General features: G+C 46.1%; 1 protein-coding gene across 1 annotated transcript in view; it reads right to left on the bottom strand.

Annotated features, from left to right (window-relative positions):
• LOC144799565 (hydroperoxide isomerase ALOXE3-like) overlaps positions 1 to 20,631 on the bottom strand; it is a 200,195-nt gene that overhangs the window by 161,064 nt on the left and 18,500 nt on the right. The window contains exon 2 of the mRNA XM_078670936.1: positions 5,924 to 6,128. Coding sequence (XP_078527062.1) covers positions 5,924 to 6,128 — 205 coding nt within the window. The remainder of the gene's footprint in view (positions 1 to 5,923; positions 6,129 to 20,631) is intronic.

Raw genomic sequence — 20,631 nt, forward strand, 5'->3', positions numbered from 1 at the left:
GTGGTGGTGGCAGCGGACTGTGTGTGCCGTCCGCTCCTCTGTCCCCGTCTTTGTGGCGGAGTGCCGGAGTCTCGCTAGCCTCGTGGGTGGGCGGGGGGGGGACGGCCCGGCAGTAGGCTAGCGTCCCGAAGGGCCACGTAGCAGGGCAGCCGGTCTGCAGTGAAGTGACCGGGCGGGCTGTAGCGGGGCCCGAGTCAGGATGGGACACCACACCGCACTCCGGAGCCCCGGCTGGTAACACAGCAAAAGTCCAATCCCGGGTCCCGACCGGACCGCGAAGGAGGCAGGGGGTAGGCCGGCCAGGCCGATCACTTTAGGCCGGGGCTCCACTCCGACTCGTAGGCCGCAACAGGCTCCGTCGTTGGAATTTGCCGGAGGAGCGATCCGAGAGGGGCTAAACCTCACCGCTCCACGTCGCTCGCCCCCGGAGACAACTCATGTAGAAATCAGGTGAGCTGCAGGCAGGGGAGTGCAGGATAATCAGCTAGTATGCAGGGCTTAGGACGGAGCTGGAGAATTACACGTCCACCATCGACGGCTCCAGGCCACGCCCCCTCCCTCCCACAGAGATTTGATAGCGTTTTGGCAGGGCTTGTCCAAGTTCCTCAGGTAATGCGGTAATTGGTTCTTCTACCATTCTGTTTGCCCTTGCATTCCCTTTTTATCAGGCACTCGCTAACACCCTTTCACTGATTGGTTTGAAAAGGAGTTTCCAATTACATTTTTGGGTGTGAAATGACAGGATTAATTTTTCAATGCAAACGACTTCACCTGTTCTTCGCAGGAAAGTCTGTCACAAGCAACCAAAGAAAGACAAGAATTTGTGGTGTTAAATAAGTTTGACCGCTGCAGCCAATCTCAATATAGGCTCAGATTCAGAGTAATCGTATATGGAAACCACGGAAAAAATCTTCCCAGATAGTGCAAGGCATGATTCTTCATGGCCTCGGCTGTAGGTCATGATCTAAGTTAAGGGTTTTTCATTCAAGTTAAATAATGTTCTTGATATTTAGGAACAGAGACAAATTCATGTAATGTGATGGGTTTGAAATAGCGTATAGAACAAAACGAGAAGGATAAAATAATTCATTTATAACCATTGTCCAATTAGTCCTGCCTTGGACACTTGTTGCACCCCAACAAACCATCTAATATTAATTCTAGAATAACTGGACCCCACTATCAATTCACGGGGGAGTTGTAACAAAGAATTTAAAGCTATACGCTAGCTGTCCTAGGCAAGTGATGGACTACAGGGTAGATCATATAAGATTGATGTGTGCCAATAAGCTATCAACCATGGGGTAAATATCCACTCAATGCTTAAATAAAAATGTATTAAAGTGATAGGCATTACTTCTAAATTACCTTTTGTACCCAAACTCAAAATGTACCATGAGGAGTGATTACTGAGGCGGCATCCAATGACTCCAAGATTTTCAGAAGGAAAATGAGAAAAAAATATATCGTATTATAGAAAACCATAGCCTTCTTTTTCAGAGCTACATACATAGTCTAGCTATGAGGTACAACTAAAACGTAGAAGACTTTTTGTAATTTTGATTTAACCTTGACATTTATCATTGATACAGTTATGTGGAACATGTGTTTAATGGTTTGGAAAAATGTGTTAGAATTACCTTAAAAGTGTAATCAAAGTATTGCATTGCTTGATGCCAAATTAGTCTAAAACTAATTTGTAATATAAAAAATAAATACTGTAATGAGTTACTGTTGGCAGATGAAAGATAGGACAGTTTTCTGTAATGTTCTGCTACTACATTATGGGTGATAGAAGGGAGAATTAAGTTCTACTCTGGTTGAAGTAGTGCCTCTTGAACTGCTACATAGTTAGTAGAATAGAGACTAAAGTGATTTACATCTTCTAGAATATTCACGTTGCATTATTCACATTTTTAAATCCTCTTGCATTTTCATTTCCCACATAAAGACACCTTCACTATAGTGAGTCAGTTTGTGATTAGTATTTTTTATTCTCAGCGCAAGGTTATACCCTCTTTTTAATAATATGCTCCATAGTCACTTGTGTCATGGCTTGCAATTCTCTCCGTTCTTTATGCCAGGCTTGTAGTGGTAAATTGTCTGGGTTTTCATATTCCTGATGTGTTTTATGCTACAAAGAGGGCATACATAACCACTTTTTATTTGATGAAATCTGAAATTTGTGTAACTTTCTTATGCTCCAAGACTTATCTGCCACATTCTTGTCTGTATGGATGGTAACTTTCTGTGGACCACAAGAATTGGTGTATAAATGGTAAATGCACATTTTTTGCTAGATTTCTGTAATACTCAAAATCTTGGATCAGAATATGTCCCAGGCCTTCACTGCCAGGCCTTCACTGCCACTGGGCCTTCCCAGGAGGGAAGGCCCAATGAGGGGACCATGAAGTATTATCCATATGTTTATAATGAATTCACAATACACATTTGGATTTTATAACAACATGCATGAATTGCTTTCTAGGGGACTTCTATGGCTTGTGTAAAGTCCCCTAATTAGGTGAAAGTTATTATTGGATGTATATACCTATTTGTGGTTTGTCCTCAAAAAGAAAGTATTTTGCATACTAGTTTCTTCTTTATTCGGAAAGATCATTGTTTTTTTGTTCAGTTTGATTTTAGGGAACACACACTGCAATACTTATCTTGGATGTCTAGGCTTAATTGTAAGAATTCTTTTGTAGGCAATAGGAGTACAACAAAATAAGCATAGTGAAGAAAAAGTATATTGTCTGGTAGAACTGGTCTTCAATCTGATTTTCTCCAGATTGATGGTGGTGTAATTCATGTCCCTATTAAAGAGACTAGAGCTCAGACAGCAAACCTGTTCGACATGTTCACAAGCAATGAAAGGGTCACTTTTCAAGTGATTAACTTTAACTCTTCATTTGATCTGAAAGTAAAATTCCTAGATTGCATCCTATACTCAATACCCAATGCTATTTATAAAGGAGTTTCAGTAACAAAAGCAAAATGCCCAGTTGAGATAGAGTTTTATGAGATTTGGGAACACAAGCCAATAGCCCCCCATTTGTGGCTTCTTGGAGTGAATTGGTTCATTAGTGTATGGAATACACATACAGGCCAGGAGTGTCTATTTTCTACACATATATTATCATTGATAATATCATTCATCTTTTTTAGAAACTTCACATTTCCATCATTGATGATGCTCAGGTATCAAACTTAATATAGACCAAATATCTAAATTATCCAACCCATAATTGAGGGAGTGTACATTAGTAATACATGGAGTCACTGAATCTTGATGAAAAATCTTGATTTATTTCTATTCTTTTTGTAGATGTAAACATGAATTCAGCCCAGCCAATGTGTTTCGTCCTAAACAAACTTCATCAGGGTTATAAGTAAATACTCAAAACCAGGTGTATCATCTCTAGTTTTGCTTTGTGTTGTAATTGAGTAGATGATGATAGTATCAAAGATGAGTCATCAAATATTCTATGTTCAACTCCAATTTATTTATTCCAACACTCCATCTTCCTCATCAGAAGTAAATTCATTATGATCAATTATATTGCTCTTCCATGGATCCAAAGCAACAGCTACCATCTACCGGATTCAGAGTGTGTGACTTGGGAACACAAGGCAATATTACCCCATTTGTGACTTCTTTGGAGTAAAGTGGTTCATTAGTATATGGAATGTGTAAATAAGCTCAGCTAAGAATTTAGAAAAACACCTAGTTGACTTCAATGTAACATCTTTCACCATAAGAAATGCAGAATACACCGCAACACAATTAATGGTTCCTACAAAAGGTGGGTGAAGGTTACGCTTATGGCCTTTTAACGAGTTCGGCGGTCAGTGGACTGCCATACCCGTGGTCTGAACACCAAGAGCTGGGCATTCCGACCGCTGTTCTAAGAGATGTACAGATTGCATTTGGAAAGACAAAGGCTGAACTTCCGACACTGTCAGCACACCACAGACAGACCACCAGGGGCGCAGTCAGGGAAAAGCAGCTGCCATGGGGAGTTTCACCACCATCCGTATTATGAGTTAACTTTTCCACGAGCCAACCATGGTGGTGAGACCGACAGCTTCATGTTGGCAGAAGCAGAGGATTTGGGGGGTGTACTCACCCCCTTCCTATGAATGTGTTCATTGTTCAATGTAGTCCCCTTCTTCGGGTCTCCCCTTCACAGTAGCATCTTCACCCCAAGGATTATGACCTTGTTTGAGGCGATGTGCAGGTGAGATTTTTGTACCATATACCTGTGGCTGGACTGGCCACACATGGGCACAACTCCGGCAATGGGTAGCTGTAATTTTTCATATGTATCATTCATATGTGTGCATCTAACACATATGCATTCCAAACACAGTGGCATCAATGCATATGGAAAAATAATCACCACCACTACGACATTTCCACAGCCACACAATGGGCACCGCAATAAAAACGTAATATAGTGGTCAGAAGACCGCTGGCACTGTTGTTTCCTGGCAGCCATAGTGTTCAGGCGGTGAGACCACCAACCTTGTAATCAGGCCCTATGTCAGTAAAGTCTGGCATGTTTGAAAGCCTTAGGTCGAATTTGGAGCTCAGAATTGTTCTTTTTGTTTATCTGAGGCATACTTAACCTGAGAGTGTAGAGGGGTGGGATGTCAGGAGGGCTTATGTGATGGAAGCAGGGGGCGAGACTAGCAGGATACAGGAATTTGCTGCCACAAGGGGGTGTTGAACATGTCCCTATTAAAACAAAATCCTTGTGAGCATTAAACTTGAAAGGTTTAATTTTTAAACAAATCCTTTTTGAGAGTTCAACCTTGCAAAGTTTGCAAGGTTTTGCCTTGCACTGCTTGGGCTGTTGCCAAAGCTTTGTACAGAGTTCAACTTTGGGACTTTTTGAATTAATCTAGTCAAAACTGCTGAAAATTGATTCTTTGGGAGGCAATGATGTGGAAGCATTGTACTCTGACAATACCTTTTATATCGGAGATGTCATCAATCCAGTCTAAAAATGGGAACCTCTAAAACCCTTTATTTCAAACTCCTGGATCACTTATTATCTTGAGTGCCTGAAAGCAACATCAGCTTCCATCAAGCACATTTGTTGATATACTTCTGTCATATTGCTCAGGTAATTGAATTAGGACTGTAAAGTATGAAGCAGCCTTTGAAGCAGCTGCATCCACTCTGGAGACATCACTTTGGCTGGCTTGCCCAGAGGTGTCATGCCTCAATGAGATGCATCCTAATGGAAGGAGGCTCTTAATTACCCAGAGGGTGAGGTAAAGGGGTTTTCCACGTGGTGCCAAGAAACCCTCTCATGGGACAGTGTTGAATGTTCATCCTCCAGCTGTGCCTTCTAAAGCTTGATTCTTGAGACTGATCTCCAATTGTGTCTTGTTCTATCCCAATTATCAGGATCTGCACACGCAGTGGCTAATTTTGAGTTTGCATAAAGAAAGCAAAGAACCAAAGAATGCCCCCCTGCTCCTCAGATAGTCAGTGAAGAAAATGTATTGTCTTCAGCTCAAATCTTTGGGAGGACTCAGGCTGCATGAAGAAATATAGCAAACAAACTTCTGTACAAACTTGTGTAATTGGCCATTGCATAAGTTTTTGGGAAATGTTTTGTAAGTAGTGCAAAACATATCTGTTTTTTTAACTACATCTACTTTTTGATATTTTCTATGACTTTAAAGATATCTTTATAGACCTGTTACTACTTAAGTGTTCTTTTTTTCCAGAGTTACTATTTTTGTGCCTATATGATATAACTACATATATTTATGTTGTGATAGCATTGGCAAACACAGATAAGCAGGCAAGATAAACCAGAAATTCCAAAAATGAAAAAGTTAAGTTGTGAGTAAGACATCAGGTTTGTGAAGGTGGTGCGATGTTTTAATTTAAGTAGTGTTCTACCTGTCCCTTCAGGGAGCTCCACGGTCAGGTATCCCTCGATCCAGCGGTAACAGGGGAAGTGGTAGGTCTTTCCTGTAGGAGATTTCACAGTGACTTGGTTGCAGAACCAGCTGTCCTCAGGGAAGAAGGAAAAGGGCTCTTTGTGAAGGCAGATGAGTTGGATATCCCCCAAGTCCTGTTTTTCATGGATGTGGTACACGTCAGTCTGAAAACCAAGAAAACCAGCAACGTTATTTTACTGTACAATTTTCCATTTAAATATACCAGCCACCAGGACATTTAACTATCAGCATGAGTGACATTGCTCAGTTTCCTCCATCCGACAATTCTTTTGTTACAATAGATGGAAAAATAAGCAATTGGTTTGCTAATTAATTTAATTCTTCCCAAAGGCAAACAACTGAAAAACATTTTAACAATTACAAGTACATCATCTCCAAAACAAGACATTGTTTTACAGTCTCAGTTACCAATTTTATGTAATGAATAGAAATTCCATTTTCCCTACTAATCCTAAGGGTTCAAGTGTCCAAACTAATGATGCAACAGGATCCAGTAAAAGCCATTCAATAACTGGATACCAGGGATTTTCCCCAGATTGAAAGTAAAGTTAAATTAAGTGCTGGATTGTTAACCCAATAACAACTAAAATGTATATGTTTAACTTTTTCAGAAAAATGTGATCAATCTTTCCAAAAATAGTGACACTGAACAGTTTAGATCAGACCATTTAACATTCCTGAGCAATGCTGTGAAGGATTTTATTTCACAGATGTCGGTTTCAAGATTTTATAGCGCACAAGGCGATCTACGGCCATGCTCCGGCCTAGATCAAAGCTCGTCTGGAAGTATACAACCCAAAGAGAATACTTAGATCATCGGATTCTCAGCTACTGGTCTGCCCCCGCTACAAATTAGTGACTAAGGGAGGGAGAGCCTTCTCTGTTCTGCCCCCCCAGTTATGGAACAAGCTGCCTGAGGGGCTACGCAGGGAGGTGAATCTCCTACGGTTCAGGAAATCACTGAAAACTCTGCTGTTCGGAAGAGCCCTGATCGCAATGTAGCCTTGTAGCTGTGTCTCTCTGAGGAGTGAGCCAAGTTATTGTAATAACATCGATTTCCAAGCGCTTAGAGACCTGCAGGTGATTGGGCGCGCTATAAATCTAAAATAACAATAACAATAACAATAACAATTTTGGTCAGTTTAGGATAAAACAGCACAGTTGCTGGTAAGAGTAGCAAAGAGCAGCAGCCTTTCACAAAGCGACAACATAAGTAAGCTCCAGAACAAGTAAAACATATCTTCATGCCAAAACTATGGAGATGCCTCCGCTGGTAGGTCAGCTACATTTGTATAGCCCTTATTTGGGAGGACGTAAGAGGTCAAAGTGTCAAGCAAATCACAAGATCTCTTACTTATGACCTTGTCTTTAGACATAATTTTCCAGGTTTTTGCTGGTACCTTTCAAAACATTGGTACATTCAAAGAAAAAAACAAAAAACAAAACGTAAACCTCACAGGCATGTGAGAAAAGATAACACAAGGAGATGATGGACGGAGTGCTGAAACTTTTCAGACAATCACCCCCAATCACACATCTGGGTTGAATTCATCATCATTCTTTAGCTCACTTTGCCACCTCAGTTCAGACCCAGCTACATGCAAATCAGTCGTGACCCTGTGCCTCATGGAAACAGTCCAGCCCAAGCTGCCAAGCCAGGTCTTCCCTGAACCATAAACAAGCATACTAGGACCAGTTTCTGGGTAACATCTTTCATCAGCCAGGCTAGCTTGAATCCAGTGGCAAAGTGAGCAAGGGACCCACGTCTGGGCATACCCTGCCAACTTAGGGCAAACAAAGCAAACACCAGGAGATGATGGATGGAGCGCTGAAACTTTTCAGACACTCACCCCCAGTCACAGATCTGGGTTGAATCCATCAACATTCTTTAGCTCACTTCGCCACCTCACTACGGACTCAGCTATAGGCAAATCAGTCTTGACCCTGTGCCTCATGGGAACAGTCCAGTCCAAAATGCCAAGCCAGGTCTTCCCTGACCCGTAAACAAGCATACTGGGACCAGTTTCTGGGTAACACCCTTCATCAGCCAGGCTAGCTTGAGTTCAGAGGCAAAGTGAGCAAGGGACCCACGTCTGGGCATATCCTGCCAACTTAGAGCAAGCAAGGCAAACACAAGGAGATGATGGATGGAGCGCTGAAACTTTTCAGACACTCACCCCCAGTCACAGATCTGGGTTGAATCCATCATCATTCTATAGCTCACTTCGTCACCTCAGTTCAGACACAGCTATATGCAAATCACTCTTGACCCTGTGCCTCATGGGAACAGTCCAGCCCGAACTCCCACACCAGGTCTTCCCTGAACCGTAAACAAGCATCTTGGGACCGGTTTCTGAGTAACACCCTTCATCAGCCAGGCTAGCTTGAATCCAGTGGCAAAGTGAACAAGGGACCCACGTCTGGGCATACCCTGCCAACTTAGGGCGAACAAAACAAACACAAGAGAGCGCTGGTGTTAGTGGACTAACTGTTATTCACAATTCACCTTGCTTGATTTGCAGTACCGGCAATTGAGGAGAATACCTCGTTTTCATTTGTGGATATGTCAAAAGCTGGCTTGCAGTTTTTTAGCCTCACTGCCACACTTTCATCAGTTTTTCTCGCTCAACATTTTATTGTTAGCTTATTTCACTTCTGTAGCTCGATCACCATTATTGCCTGAGAGTTTCACTCTGCACTTACCAATTGACAAGCCGCTTTGCACATGCGTTGCCTAAAGAATGACATGGGAAACTCCGTCATTTAGAATCTGGTTACAGGTCCTACTGCCAATGATTCCCATTGATAGTGTGTTCCGCCATACATGTGCAACTAATATAAATCAACGGCTGAAATCTAGCCTTTTATTCACATCTTTTTTGGCACCGCTTTTCTTTTTTCCCTTTTTTTAATACCTTGATGGCACGTCCTTCTTCCACTAGTATTCTATTGTGATCATAGACGGGTCGATACCTATTATGTTTTTTTTCACTGTTACTATATCTCACTAGGTTCGTCCTTCATTAGTTTTTGATCTCAGGAAATTACTCCAGATTTCGTTCCCCTAGATTTCTTGGACTTTTGGACATTCCTGGGCGCTTTACCCTTCAGCTGACCTGGGTACTTCTATTAGCGATTGCACGAGAGGCCACTTGGCCTAGAGGTATGTCCTACTCGCTCGTACTTCTAACCCACTACTTAGTGCAGTGATTTGTTAGTCTCTACCTTAGTAACTCATACCTATTCCCCCCTTTGTTCCCTCCTTTGCTCAGACCTTTTACTGATACTTCTAACTCCGCACAGGAAGCGTTACTGATCTCAGGGTCTATTGATCCTCTTCTCCCTGGCATTCCTCTGGCGGAATCAACTTATTGGTAAGCTGGCTCTTTTTTGAGATGCATACACTTACATCTCACAATTCAGACACATAGGTGTGTGGGTTAACTTAGCTCAGCACTTTCTGACGATGATTTGGTATTTCTTCACTCTCCCCACTCTTCCTCAACTTGCTTTTTTCACTTTCTCTGCTTCCTTTGACACCTGCTTTTTCTTTCTTCTTATTTCGTACGAACACTCACGGTCCACAGTTTTCACTTTTTCATATTACCTTAGTTGGTGCTGAGTTTTCTTTTCTTATTGGAATATGTTTTGAATTCCGTACTCATTCCCGTCTTTCCAGTCCTTCCACGTTCCCTCACACTTGCTCACTTTTCCCCTTCCTCTCCTTTTTTTGTCTATCGGTTCATACTCGCGTGGACCATCTTCCCTTCCTCTCACTTTTTGTTCCTTTTACTCTGTTTTTAAAGTAATATGGACCTTTCTTCACTAATATCTAAAGTACCTATATTTTGTATACTATTACAGCCCTGAAGAAGCCCATGTCTGTGCGAAACGCGTTGGCTGTCTATATGAAGCACGTTTGAAATAAATGAACAAAAAGATCACAACGAATACGTCTGATTATAGCTTTTTTATTCTGTACATTGTATTTACCTGCTAATTGCTTGTGTTGCCTCTCATCTCTCATTCTTGCTATTATCGAGGATTGTTATAATGCACCAGGAAGCCTATAAACTTTTATGTAGCCTTGAGACTGATTAGATCTGCGATGCTGTTTCTCGTTTTGTAAGTGGGGTATAAAAGTAAGGAATACTCTCACCCTGTACGATCAATTGGTGTATACATACGACTAGTTTGGTTGCCATATATTGTATTTATTTCTCCTTCTCAGATATTTTGACATTATGGTGTATTTTACTATTTTTAAATCCTCTTGTTTTTAAGTCTTTTTAAATTGTGTTTTTATGATATAATGACATTTTCGATAGATGTATTTAAGTATGTGTTCTTTTATGATTATATAACCGAATAAAGCGGACTTTAAATGACTGAGATTAACTTACAAGCCCCTTCTTCTTACTGAGAGATACCAATCACCCTTACTTGTGATCTATCACTTGAATCAAAGAGCACCCTTTTGAAGTGTACAGGGGGAGTCTCTCTCCCTTCCTCCAATGTGACACATCCAGCTCACAGGAATGCAGCAATACACAAATCTGACTTTGGTGTTCCTCTACTCTCTTATGTCTTGACTGAGCTTCCCAAAAGGGATCCCAGGGTCCTCCATGAAGGTACCATGGCAGGCACAGTTTCACTCAGTGCAAATACACAGCATACATACTGTCTAGTACAACCACCTCTATGTATTGTGCTACCCCACGCGGACATACATACAGCACACACAGTCATTGTGTGCACTTCTTCGTACTATATCTTTTCTGTATTGTGCTACAGTGTGCTATTTTCAAACACTCTGCCATCACACACACTCACCCAGCGCATGCTGAACACTTCACTGTACATGTATTGTACTTCTTGCATCACATACCCCCAGCATGTGCTTTCATTGTGCATGCACTGCACAGCACTACATCTTTCATGTAATGTATTCCTCACATGCATACATAAATTCAGTACATGCACAAACCATGTTTGTACTGAGCAGCTCCCTCCTTGTACTGCATGCTTCAAAGGCCCACATTCATCCTGCCCTGTTCACCACTCCTGTGCTATGCAGCACTTTACATCCAACTGAGGTAGGCCAAGGGTGAGTTAAGCACACAGCAGCTGAATTTAAACAGGTGAGTGAGCCTGTAGACCTCACTCCAGGGACAGAGGCTGAAAAAGTAATGTCCACTCCTATTATCACCACATGGTATGCAGCCACGTCGTGCTTGTGATGTTCAACTCTTGGTGAAGGCAGTAACCTTCCACCCAGTGGTAGGCGGTAACCCTCGACCATGGAGGATAGTCAAGCTTTGTGCGAAAGCCAGTGGCAGGCACACTAATAATTCATAATGCCTTTAGGCTCACATTCCAAAGCTCCCAATCATAGCTGGTTAACAGATTGTATAATGGACCATGAATGGGAGCTTTGGAATTAAGGCTGAAGGCAATGAGAGTTTCCCAATGTGCCTGTCAGTGGCCAAAAATGTTTAAATACAAACAAAATATACTTACTCACGCTTCCTCCGCAGTCAGCTCAAATCCTCCTGGAGCCTCAGCCAACCCTCTTCAAATCCTGAGGCTGTTCTCATGCTGCAGATGAGAAGCATGAGAGCAGTGCCATGCAGGCCCGGTTCCAGAAATTTATATCTGGATGGGTCAAGGGTGGGCCAATTTTGAAAATTCTAGAGGCAGCCTACAAGCGCTAGATTTACAAAATATTGTCTTCCAAACAGTCATACAGAGCATATGGAGAGTTATTTGAGAGTAAAAGCTGATGTCTATACTCGTCAGTCCCTATCCTCATTATGTCTGGCAGGCCAGACTTCAATAAAATCACCTGGCTATCAAGCAGATTGTAACAGTATTTCAAGTTTAAGGAGTTCCCTGTAACTACACCCAGCCAATCCTTTGCATATTTGCATTAGGGAGACTGGCTATGTACACCTTGCAATTTTCTCACCGCATGTTTAATTGCACACTGGGATCCTTGTACCTGTTTATTTTCATGTCATTCTTTTGCTTTCACTGATAAAAAAGTTTAAAAACCACCAACCCATTTCGAACAAAACAAAGCAGCATTCTTGATCCCTGAGAGCGGTTTTCATGCCTGGCAATTGTAAAACTGGTAATTGCAGTCAAAGAGGTAACCTTCTCGGGGTATCACACAGGGGCACAATGGCCTGCTTTGTGCACCCCGGGCACTATGGTATTTCAGAAGAGTGCTGCTTGTGCAGCCCCCTTCTGTAACACAGATAGTGCTGGCACACATCAGTGCTAACTTCAGAGTGCATTACCTCATTTTCATGGGAGCATGGGCAAAATTTCATTCAGGATGCGCACTGATAATATGCCACGAAAAGGTGGTCATAGTCTGTGTGCCTCCTTAAGCCAGCCTTTCGGAGAGTGCCAATGGGCTATCATGTTCTCCCCTGACATCACCCTGCAGGCAGGTGCAGTCACTAACTGCACCTGCCTTCAAGGGGATCTCTCTCCTCTTTAACATCCAGGTTGCATCCCACCTGCCTTGTGAAAAACATGATTTCTTTACTCATAAACAGACATTTTGTATTTCACTGCAGCACTGCCCACAGGGCAGGTGTGAGTTGCAGGCTGTCCTGAGAGCAGCGCATTAATTGTAATAGGGTGCATTGTCCCTGTTTGTGCCCTTCGCACCAGTTTAACGGTGCACAGTTATGCAAACAGGGACAGCGCTCCCTACCTATAATACAGGTCCTGTTGTTCTTTAAAAACTCTTACAAACTAAGCTATATATAAGTGTGCTCTGAGCTCCATTTCTTGTGCTAAAATTGTCAAATTCTGTTTCCACTCATTGCGCATCAGAAACGAATGAGGACAGGAGATAATGTTGAACTCGTGCTGTCACGGGCTCCAGTACCAATCCCTAAAATAACTGCTGATACAAACCTTTCATGAAGTCCTGGAAAAGCTTCAGCATTATCGTGCACCAGTGCACAAGTGGTGACAACTTCTGCACCAGTGTAGCTCCTTGAGGTGAGGTGAATTATGTGTCTGTAGGGGGTGAAATCATGAGGTGTTTACAGCACTGACTTTGACTGTCATGTGGAGTTTGCAGCTGGTAACAATCCCAAGGTTCTTGACGTGGGTGATGTGGGTGAGAGTAGGACTTAGCTCTATTGGTCACCAGTGTAGTCACACAAAGAAGAACTCCCCCCAAACAGCACAAGTTCGGTCTTCTCAGCGCTTAATTTCAGGCCGTTCAACTTCATTCATTCATTCATTGGTCATTGTGATATATATATATTCTAGGCAGATTCAGCTAAGCCGACAGAAGTACTGAGAGCTTTTGGGACTTGCAGTTTTTGAAGCCCTGTTTGTGACTAGTGAAAGCATGTGCTTGTGTATCTCTAGTGAGTATTTTATGTTTGTGTGTGCAAGCCTGTGGTGTTTTTGCACATGTGTGTTTTTTAGCATGGCCATTCTGGTATAGGTGTTCTGTTTGCAGTGTTCGTTTGAGCCTGGTGTGAGTGTGGATGACTGACATAATATCGAATACACAAATATAGAATTACCAAAATATCGTGGAAAAAATATAGAATACAAAGATATCGAATTCCTATCTCCAAACAGGTGAGTACAAAAATATCGAATCAAAACTATTGTTTTAATAAATATAGTTAGTCTAAATATTGAATTTTTCAAAATGTCATAAAAGTAATTTAAAATTAATGAAATAATAAATATAATGAACTAAAACATACTTAAAAGGTACTTAAACAATCTTAAAATTATTAAATAATTAATTTAATTTATAAAAAACATACAATTGTGTTTTTTAATGTATATGTATATATATATATATATATATGGGCGCTCGCGTGTAAAAACACAGCCACACTCGCGGGGAGAAACTAGCAAGCTGGATGCTTGCCCTGGTCGGCTCCTACCATGAGGCTGCTTGGCGGTGCTCAGCGTATATGCAGGGTCACTGCTAGCTCGTTTCCATCATGGCGCTGCTGCACTCTTCTGGCGGGTGCGGTAACAGGATGGGTCCATCCACATATGGGCGCTCGCGTGTAAAAACACAGCCACACTCGCGGGGAGAAACTTGAACTCGCCTTTCTTGCCACAGCGTGCTTGAATAGCTGAGGAGCTCAAGAAACAGTGATTCAAATCCCATTTCGCCGCTGTATTCCTGACGCGTTTCGAAGGCTCCCGCCTTCTCTTCAGAGGATTTGGCGAACTGATGATGGGAATGCAGGTACCAGCCCTGATAATGACCATGGCACGCCCTTGGTGGGCAGTCCAAATGTCCCAGTGCCTGATGGGACTGGTAGTCCTGTTTAGTCTTGGCGCCCCATGTGTGGAGCAGGGCGGACGAGTGGTCTCCCCTCGCCAACCAGGCGACTTCACGATAGCGGAGTAGCAGACGGATGTATGCCCGTCGAACTAGCAAGCTGGATGCTTGCCCTGGTCGGCTCCTACCATGAGGCTGCTTGGCGGTGCTCAGCGTATATGCAGGGTCACGGCTAGCTCGTTTCCATCATGGCGCTGCTGCACTCTTCTGGCGGGTGCGGTAACAGGATGGTGATGGGTCCATCCACATATGGGCGCTCGCGTGTAAAAACACAGCCACACTCGCGGGGAGAAACTTGAACTCGCCTTTCTTGCCACAGCGTGCTTGAATAGCTGAGGAGCTCAAGAAACAGTGATTCAAATCCCATTTCGCCGTGGTATTCCTGACGCGTTTCGAAGGCTCCCGCCTTCTCTTCAGAGGATTTGGCGAACTGATGATGGGAATGCAGGTACCAGCCCTGATAATGACAATGGCACGCCCCTGGTGGGCAGTCCAAATGTCCCAGTGCCTGATGGGACTGGTAGTCCTGTTTAGTCTTGGCGCCCCATGTGTGGAGCAGGGCGGACGAGTGGTCTCCCCTCGCCAACCAGGCGACTTCACGATAGCGGAGTAGCAGACGGATGTATGCCCGTCGAACTAGCAAGCTGGATGCTTGCCCTGGTCGGCTCCTACCATGAGGCTGCTTGGCGGTGCTCAGCGTATATGCAGGGTCACTGCTAGCTCGTTTCCATCATGGCGCTGCTGCACTCTTCTGGCGGGCGCAGTAACAGGATGGTGATGGGTCCATCCACATATGGGCGCTCGCGTGTAAAAACACAGCCACACTCGCGGGGAGAAACTTGAACTCGCCTTTCTTGCCACAGCGTGCTTGAATAGCTGAGGAGCTCAAGAAACAGTGATTCAAATCCCATTTCGCCGTGGTATTCCTGACGCGTTTCGAAGGCTCCCGCCTTCTCTTCAGAGGATTTGGCGAACTGATGATGGGAATGCAGGTACCAGCCCTGATAATGACCATGGCACGCCCCTGGTGGGCAGTCCAAATGTCCCAGTGCCTGATGGGACTGGTAGTCCTGTTTAGTCTTGGCGCCCCATGTGTGGAGCAGGGCGGACGAGTGGTCTCCCCTCGCCAACCAGGCGACTTCACGATAGCGGAGTAGCAGACGGATGTATGCCCGTCGAACTAGCAAGCTGGATGCTTGCCCTGGTCGGCTCCTACCATGAGGCTGCTTGGCGGTGCTCAGCGTATATGCAGGGTCACTGCTAGCTCGTTTCCATCATGGCGCTGCTGCACTCTTCTGGCGGGTGCGGTAACAGGATGGTGATGGGTCCATCCACATATGGGCGCTCGCGTGTAAAAACACAGCCACACTCGCGGGGAGAAACTTGAACTCGCCTTTCCTGCCACAGCGTGCTTGAATAGCTGAGGAGCTCAAGAAACAGTGATTCAAATCCCATTTCGCCGTGGTATTCCTGACGCGTTTCGAAGGCTCCCGCCTTCTCTTCAGAGGATTTGGCGAACTGATGATGGGAATGCAGGTACCAGCCCTGATAATGACCATGGCACGCCCCTGGTGGGCAGTCCAAATGTCCCAGTGCCTGATGGGACTGGTAGTCCTGTTTAGTCTTGGCGCCCCATGTGTGGAGCAGGGCGGACGAGTGGTCTCCCCTCGCCAACCAGGCGACTTCACGATAGCGGAGTAGCAGACGGATGTATGCCCGTCGAACTAGCAAGCTGGATGCTTGCCCTGGTCGGCTCCTACCATGAGGCTGCTTGGCGGTGCTCAGCGTATATGCAGGGTCACTGCTAGCTCGTTTCCATCATGGCGCTGCTGCACTCTTCTGGCGGGCGCGGTAACAGGATGGTGATGGGTCCATCCACATATGGGCGCTCGCGTGTAAAAGCACAGCCACACACGCGGGGAGAAACTTGAACTCGCCTTTCTTGCCACAGCATGCTTGAATAGCTGAGGAGCTCAAGAAACAGTGATTCAAATCCCATTTCGCCGTGGTATTCCTGACGCGTTTCGAAGGCTCCCGCCTTCTCTTCAGAGGATTTGGCGAACTGATGATGGGAATGCAGGTACCAGCCCTGATAATGACCATGGCACGCCCCTGGTGGGCAGTCCAAATGTCCCAGTGCCTGATGGGACTGGTAGTCCTGTTTAGTCTTGGCGCCCCATGTGTGGAGCAGGGCGGACGAGTGGTCTCCCCTCGCCAACCAGGCGACTTCACGATAGCGGAGTAGCAGACGGATGTATGCCCGTCGAACTAGCAAGCTGGATGCTTGCCCTGGTCGGCTCCTACCATGAGGCTGCTTGGCGGTGCTCAGCGTATATGCAGGGTCACTGCTAGCTCGTTTCCATCATGGCGCTGCTGCACTCTTCTGGCGGGTGCGGTAACAGGATGGTGATTGGTCCATCCACATATGGGCGCTCGCGTGTAAAAACACAGCCACACTCGCGGGGAGAAACTTGAACTCGCCTTTCTTGCCACAGCGTGCTTGAATAGCTGAGGAGCTCAAGAAACAGTGATTCAAATCCCATTTCGCCGTGGTATTCCTGACACGTTTCGAAGGCTCCCGCCTTCTCTTCAGAGGATTTGGCGAACTGATGATGGGAATGCAGGTACCAGCCCTGATAATGACCATGGCACGCCCCTGGTGGGCAGTCCCAATGTCCCAGTGCCTGATGGGACTGGTAGTCCTGTTTAGTCATGGCGCCCACTGTGTGGAGCAGGGCGGACGAGTGGTCTCCCCTCGCCAACCAGGCGACTTCACGATAGCGGAGTAGCAGACGGATGTATGCCCGTCGAACTAGCAAGCTGGATGCTTGCCCTGGTCGGCTCCTACCATGAGGCTGATTGGCGGTGCTCAGCGTATATGCAGGGTCACTGCTAGCTCGTTTCCATCATGGCGCTGCTGCACTCTTCTGGCGGGTGCGGTAACAGGATGGGTCCATCCACATATGGGCGCTCGCGTGTAAAAACACAGCCACACTCGCGGGGAGAAACTTGAACTCGCCTTTCTTGCCACAGCGTGCTTGAATAGCTGAGGAGCTCAAGAAACAGTGATTCAAATCCCATTTCGCCGTGGTATTCCTGACGCGTTTCGAAGGCTCCCGCCTTCTCTTCAGAGGATTTGGCGAACTGATGATGGGAATGCAGGTACCAGCCCTGATAATGACCATGGCACGCCCCTGGTGGGCAGTCCAAATGTCCCAGTGCCTGATGGAACTGGTAGTCCTGTTTAGTCTTGGCGCCCCATGTATATATATATATATATATATATATATATATATATATATATATATATATATATATATATATATATATATATATATATATATATATATATATATATATATATATATATATATATATATATATATATATATATATATATTACCTACTGGCGATAGCCAGTAGGTATATATACTAGTTAGGATTTTTTTCCTATGGGATTTTTGAAAATTCTATGTCGAATAACTTTGGCGTTTGAGGACAGAATTGGCTGAAATTTTCAGGAAAATGGAACATTTTGTTTCTGAGCAGCCCCTGAAAATTTGGGGGGGTTTCGTCAAGGGGGGGGGCCGAGAAAAAAGGGGGGTCCCAAAACGTGTTTTTCCCATGCAATTTTCCATAGGGCGGTTGGCCTCACTTTTAGCCCGAACCTGAATGGATTTACACCAAACTTGGCAAAATTGTAGGGACTGGTAGCCCGATATGCCTTTGCTATGTCTCAAGATATAGGCTCCAGTGGTTTTTACGAAAATTAACTTTGAAAAATATATATTGGGCTACATTGGGCTATATATAATGGGGGGGCCCCAAATGTAGCCCAATGTAGCCCAATGTAGCCCAATGTAGCCCAAAGATGGCCACCAGAGACAAAAAAAAAAATGTAGCCCAAATATCAGCCAGATGTAGCCCAACTATAGCCCAATGACAGAATGTCCCAGAGTGTTCTAAAGAACAACTAGAGTGCTAACAGTCCTACTTATTACAAAGGTATGGCACACCTGAAGCCATCTTGATTGGAATAAAGTGGTAACTCTTAAAACATTTAATTTAAAGGGGGCGTGGCCTGGAGCTGTTGATGGTGGACGTGTAGTTTGACGGCTCCGTCCTGTGCCCTGAACACCAGCTAAATTATCCTATGATCCCCTGCCTGCAACCCGCCTGATTCATATCCAGATTGTCTCCGGGGACAAGCGGCGTGTAACGGTGCCACGTTGCCCTTCTGGAACCGCTCCTGTGAGAAGTTCGGCCGACGGACCCTGCTGCGGCCTGCTGCACTAAGTGAAGCCCCGGACTTGCGTGATCGGCCTGGCCGGCCTACCCCCATACTCCTTCGCGGTCCAATCGGGACCCAGGATCGGGCTGCGGCCGCTTTGCCGACCAGGGACGCGGGGTGAGACAAGGTGCCCACACCCCCTACCGAGGCTCTGTTGCCCCCCTCCCCCTCGGCTTATGAAGCACGGGCTGTCCGCGCTGCTGCGCAGCCCCACCGAAACGCGGGAGCGCCTCCGTGCAGTCCCCCTCAACCCGCCAAAGTGATCGGCGGGGCTCCGGCGCTGCCACCACTGGGTCCGAGAACTCAGGAAGGGCGACACACACGGCATAGCCGGCGCCGCAAACCAGCATTGTCCCGCACGGGATACCGGAGTCAAGGAGCAGGCCTGGCTGGCATCAACAACACTCTGGCGCCATCTTGTCGCTGCGTTGGGGCTAAGTGGTGACTCTTGAACCCCTGATCAATCAGGCCACGTGAAACAGGGTGGCGGACACTGGAGACCGGCAGCACACGCAGGTGGGGGACCGTGGAGAGGTGGGGTGCCTCGCGCATTGGCGCCTTCATGCAGCGCTGCGGCCCAGACATCTTTGCGCTCTCGTCAGCCACGGTACATTCACTTTGAAGCGCACTGGTTCACATCACCCTTGCCATCTACGCGAACCTCGCCAAGGCACAGGCGGCGTATCGACTCATCCTTGGTTGACGCCTCATCTGGGTATCCTACACCTCCCTTACCAGCACTGAGATATACGCTGCATCTACCTCTTTGCAGTACAAAGTGGACAGGCCATAACAACTGCCGTACATTCAGAGGGCACACGGCGGTCGGCTGCCTCTACTACAGCGCCACCCTGCAGACAAGGTCTATGGGCAGGACGAAGGGCAAACGGCAGGATCAGAGCACCCGAACGGACATGCAGTCCACCAGTTCGGAGGACCCACTGGCCTCCTCTAATATGGACATCATCCCGCCGACCGGTAAGGGGTCTCAAGACGCCAAACTAGATCTAATCCTGAATGAAATACGCGCGACGCGCGAAGCGCTAGAATTGCGCATAGACAATATGGCGACCGGCCTATCCTTACTTAAAGCGGACCACAACAAATTGGCGGATCGAGTGGCGGAGCAGAAAATAGCGCTAGACGACATTATCCCGCAGCAAACGGAACACTCTGCGAAACTAGAAAATGTGGAGAAGCAACTGAAGCAGCTGTGGGGAAGGGTGGACGAGGCGGAAGGACGGGCCCGCCGCAACAATGTCCGCATCCTGGGCATTCCGGAGAGGAGCGAGGGGAGAGACCCCACACAGTTTGTAGAGGATTGGCTTAGGAAGCTGGTGGGCCAGAGAGCTCTCACCGCTCTCTACAGTGTGGAGAGGGCGCATAGGATGCCATCACGGCCCCCACTATCTGGGGCACCCCCGCGCCCACTGATCGCTCGTCTCCTCCATTTCAAAGATCGTGACACTGTCCTCCGGGCGGCCAGGGAGGAAGCGCCGATACGCTTCGAGGACAAGACCATCTCGGTCTACCCTGATTTCACGCCCACTGTGCAGCGAGCCAGGTCCACCTTCATGGGGGTGAAGCGCAGACTGCGTGACAGGAACATGAAATATGCCCTTTTGTTCCCTGCTCGGCTAAAAATCCTGCATAACAACAAGTCCCACTTTTTTGACTCGCCTGAGGAAGCATCTGAATGGATGGAGGTCGCCCTGACTCCGCCGACGTCGCAGGACCAATTCACAGACCACCACAGCAACGCCAGTAGGGGCTCGCCAGACCGACGGAACGACACTCACAGCCCTGGGCATCACTCATCTCATGGAGCATCGGGGGCGGCGCATACTCTCGGACACCAAGCGACGGACCACACGTCATCATCCACACATCAGCGTCTCACTGAGGCGGCCCTGGCTGCCCACGACGCGGGAGCAACCGGAGACAGACTCACCGTTACCACTGACACTCATACTGAGGTGTCTGGTTCAGTTGACAGCCTACAACTTTTCCC

The sequence above is a fragment of the Lissotriton helveticus genome, chromosome 12 (assembly GCF_964261635.1).
Source record: "Lissotriton helveticus chromosome 12, aLisHel1.1, whole genome shotgun sequence".
Lineage (NCBI taxonomy): Eukaryota > Metazoa > Chordata > Amphibia > Caudata > Salamandridae > Lissotriton > Lissotriton helveticus.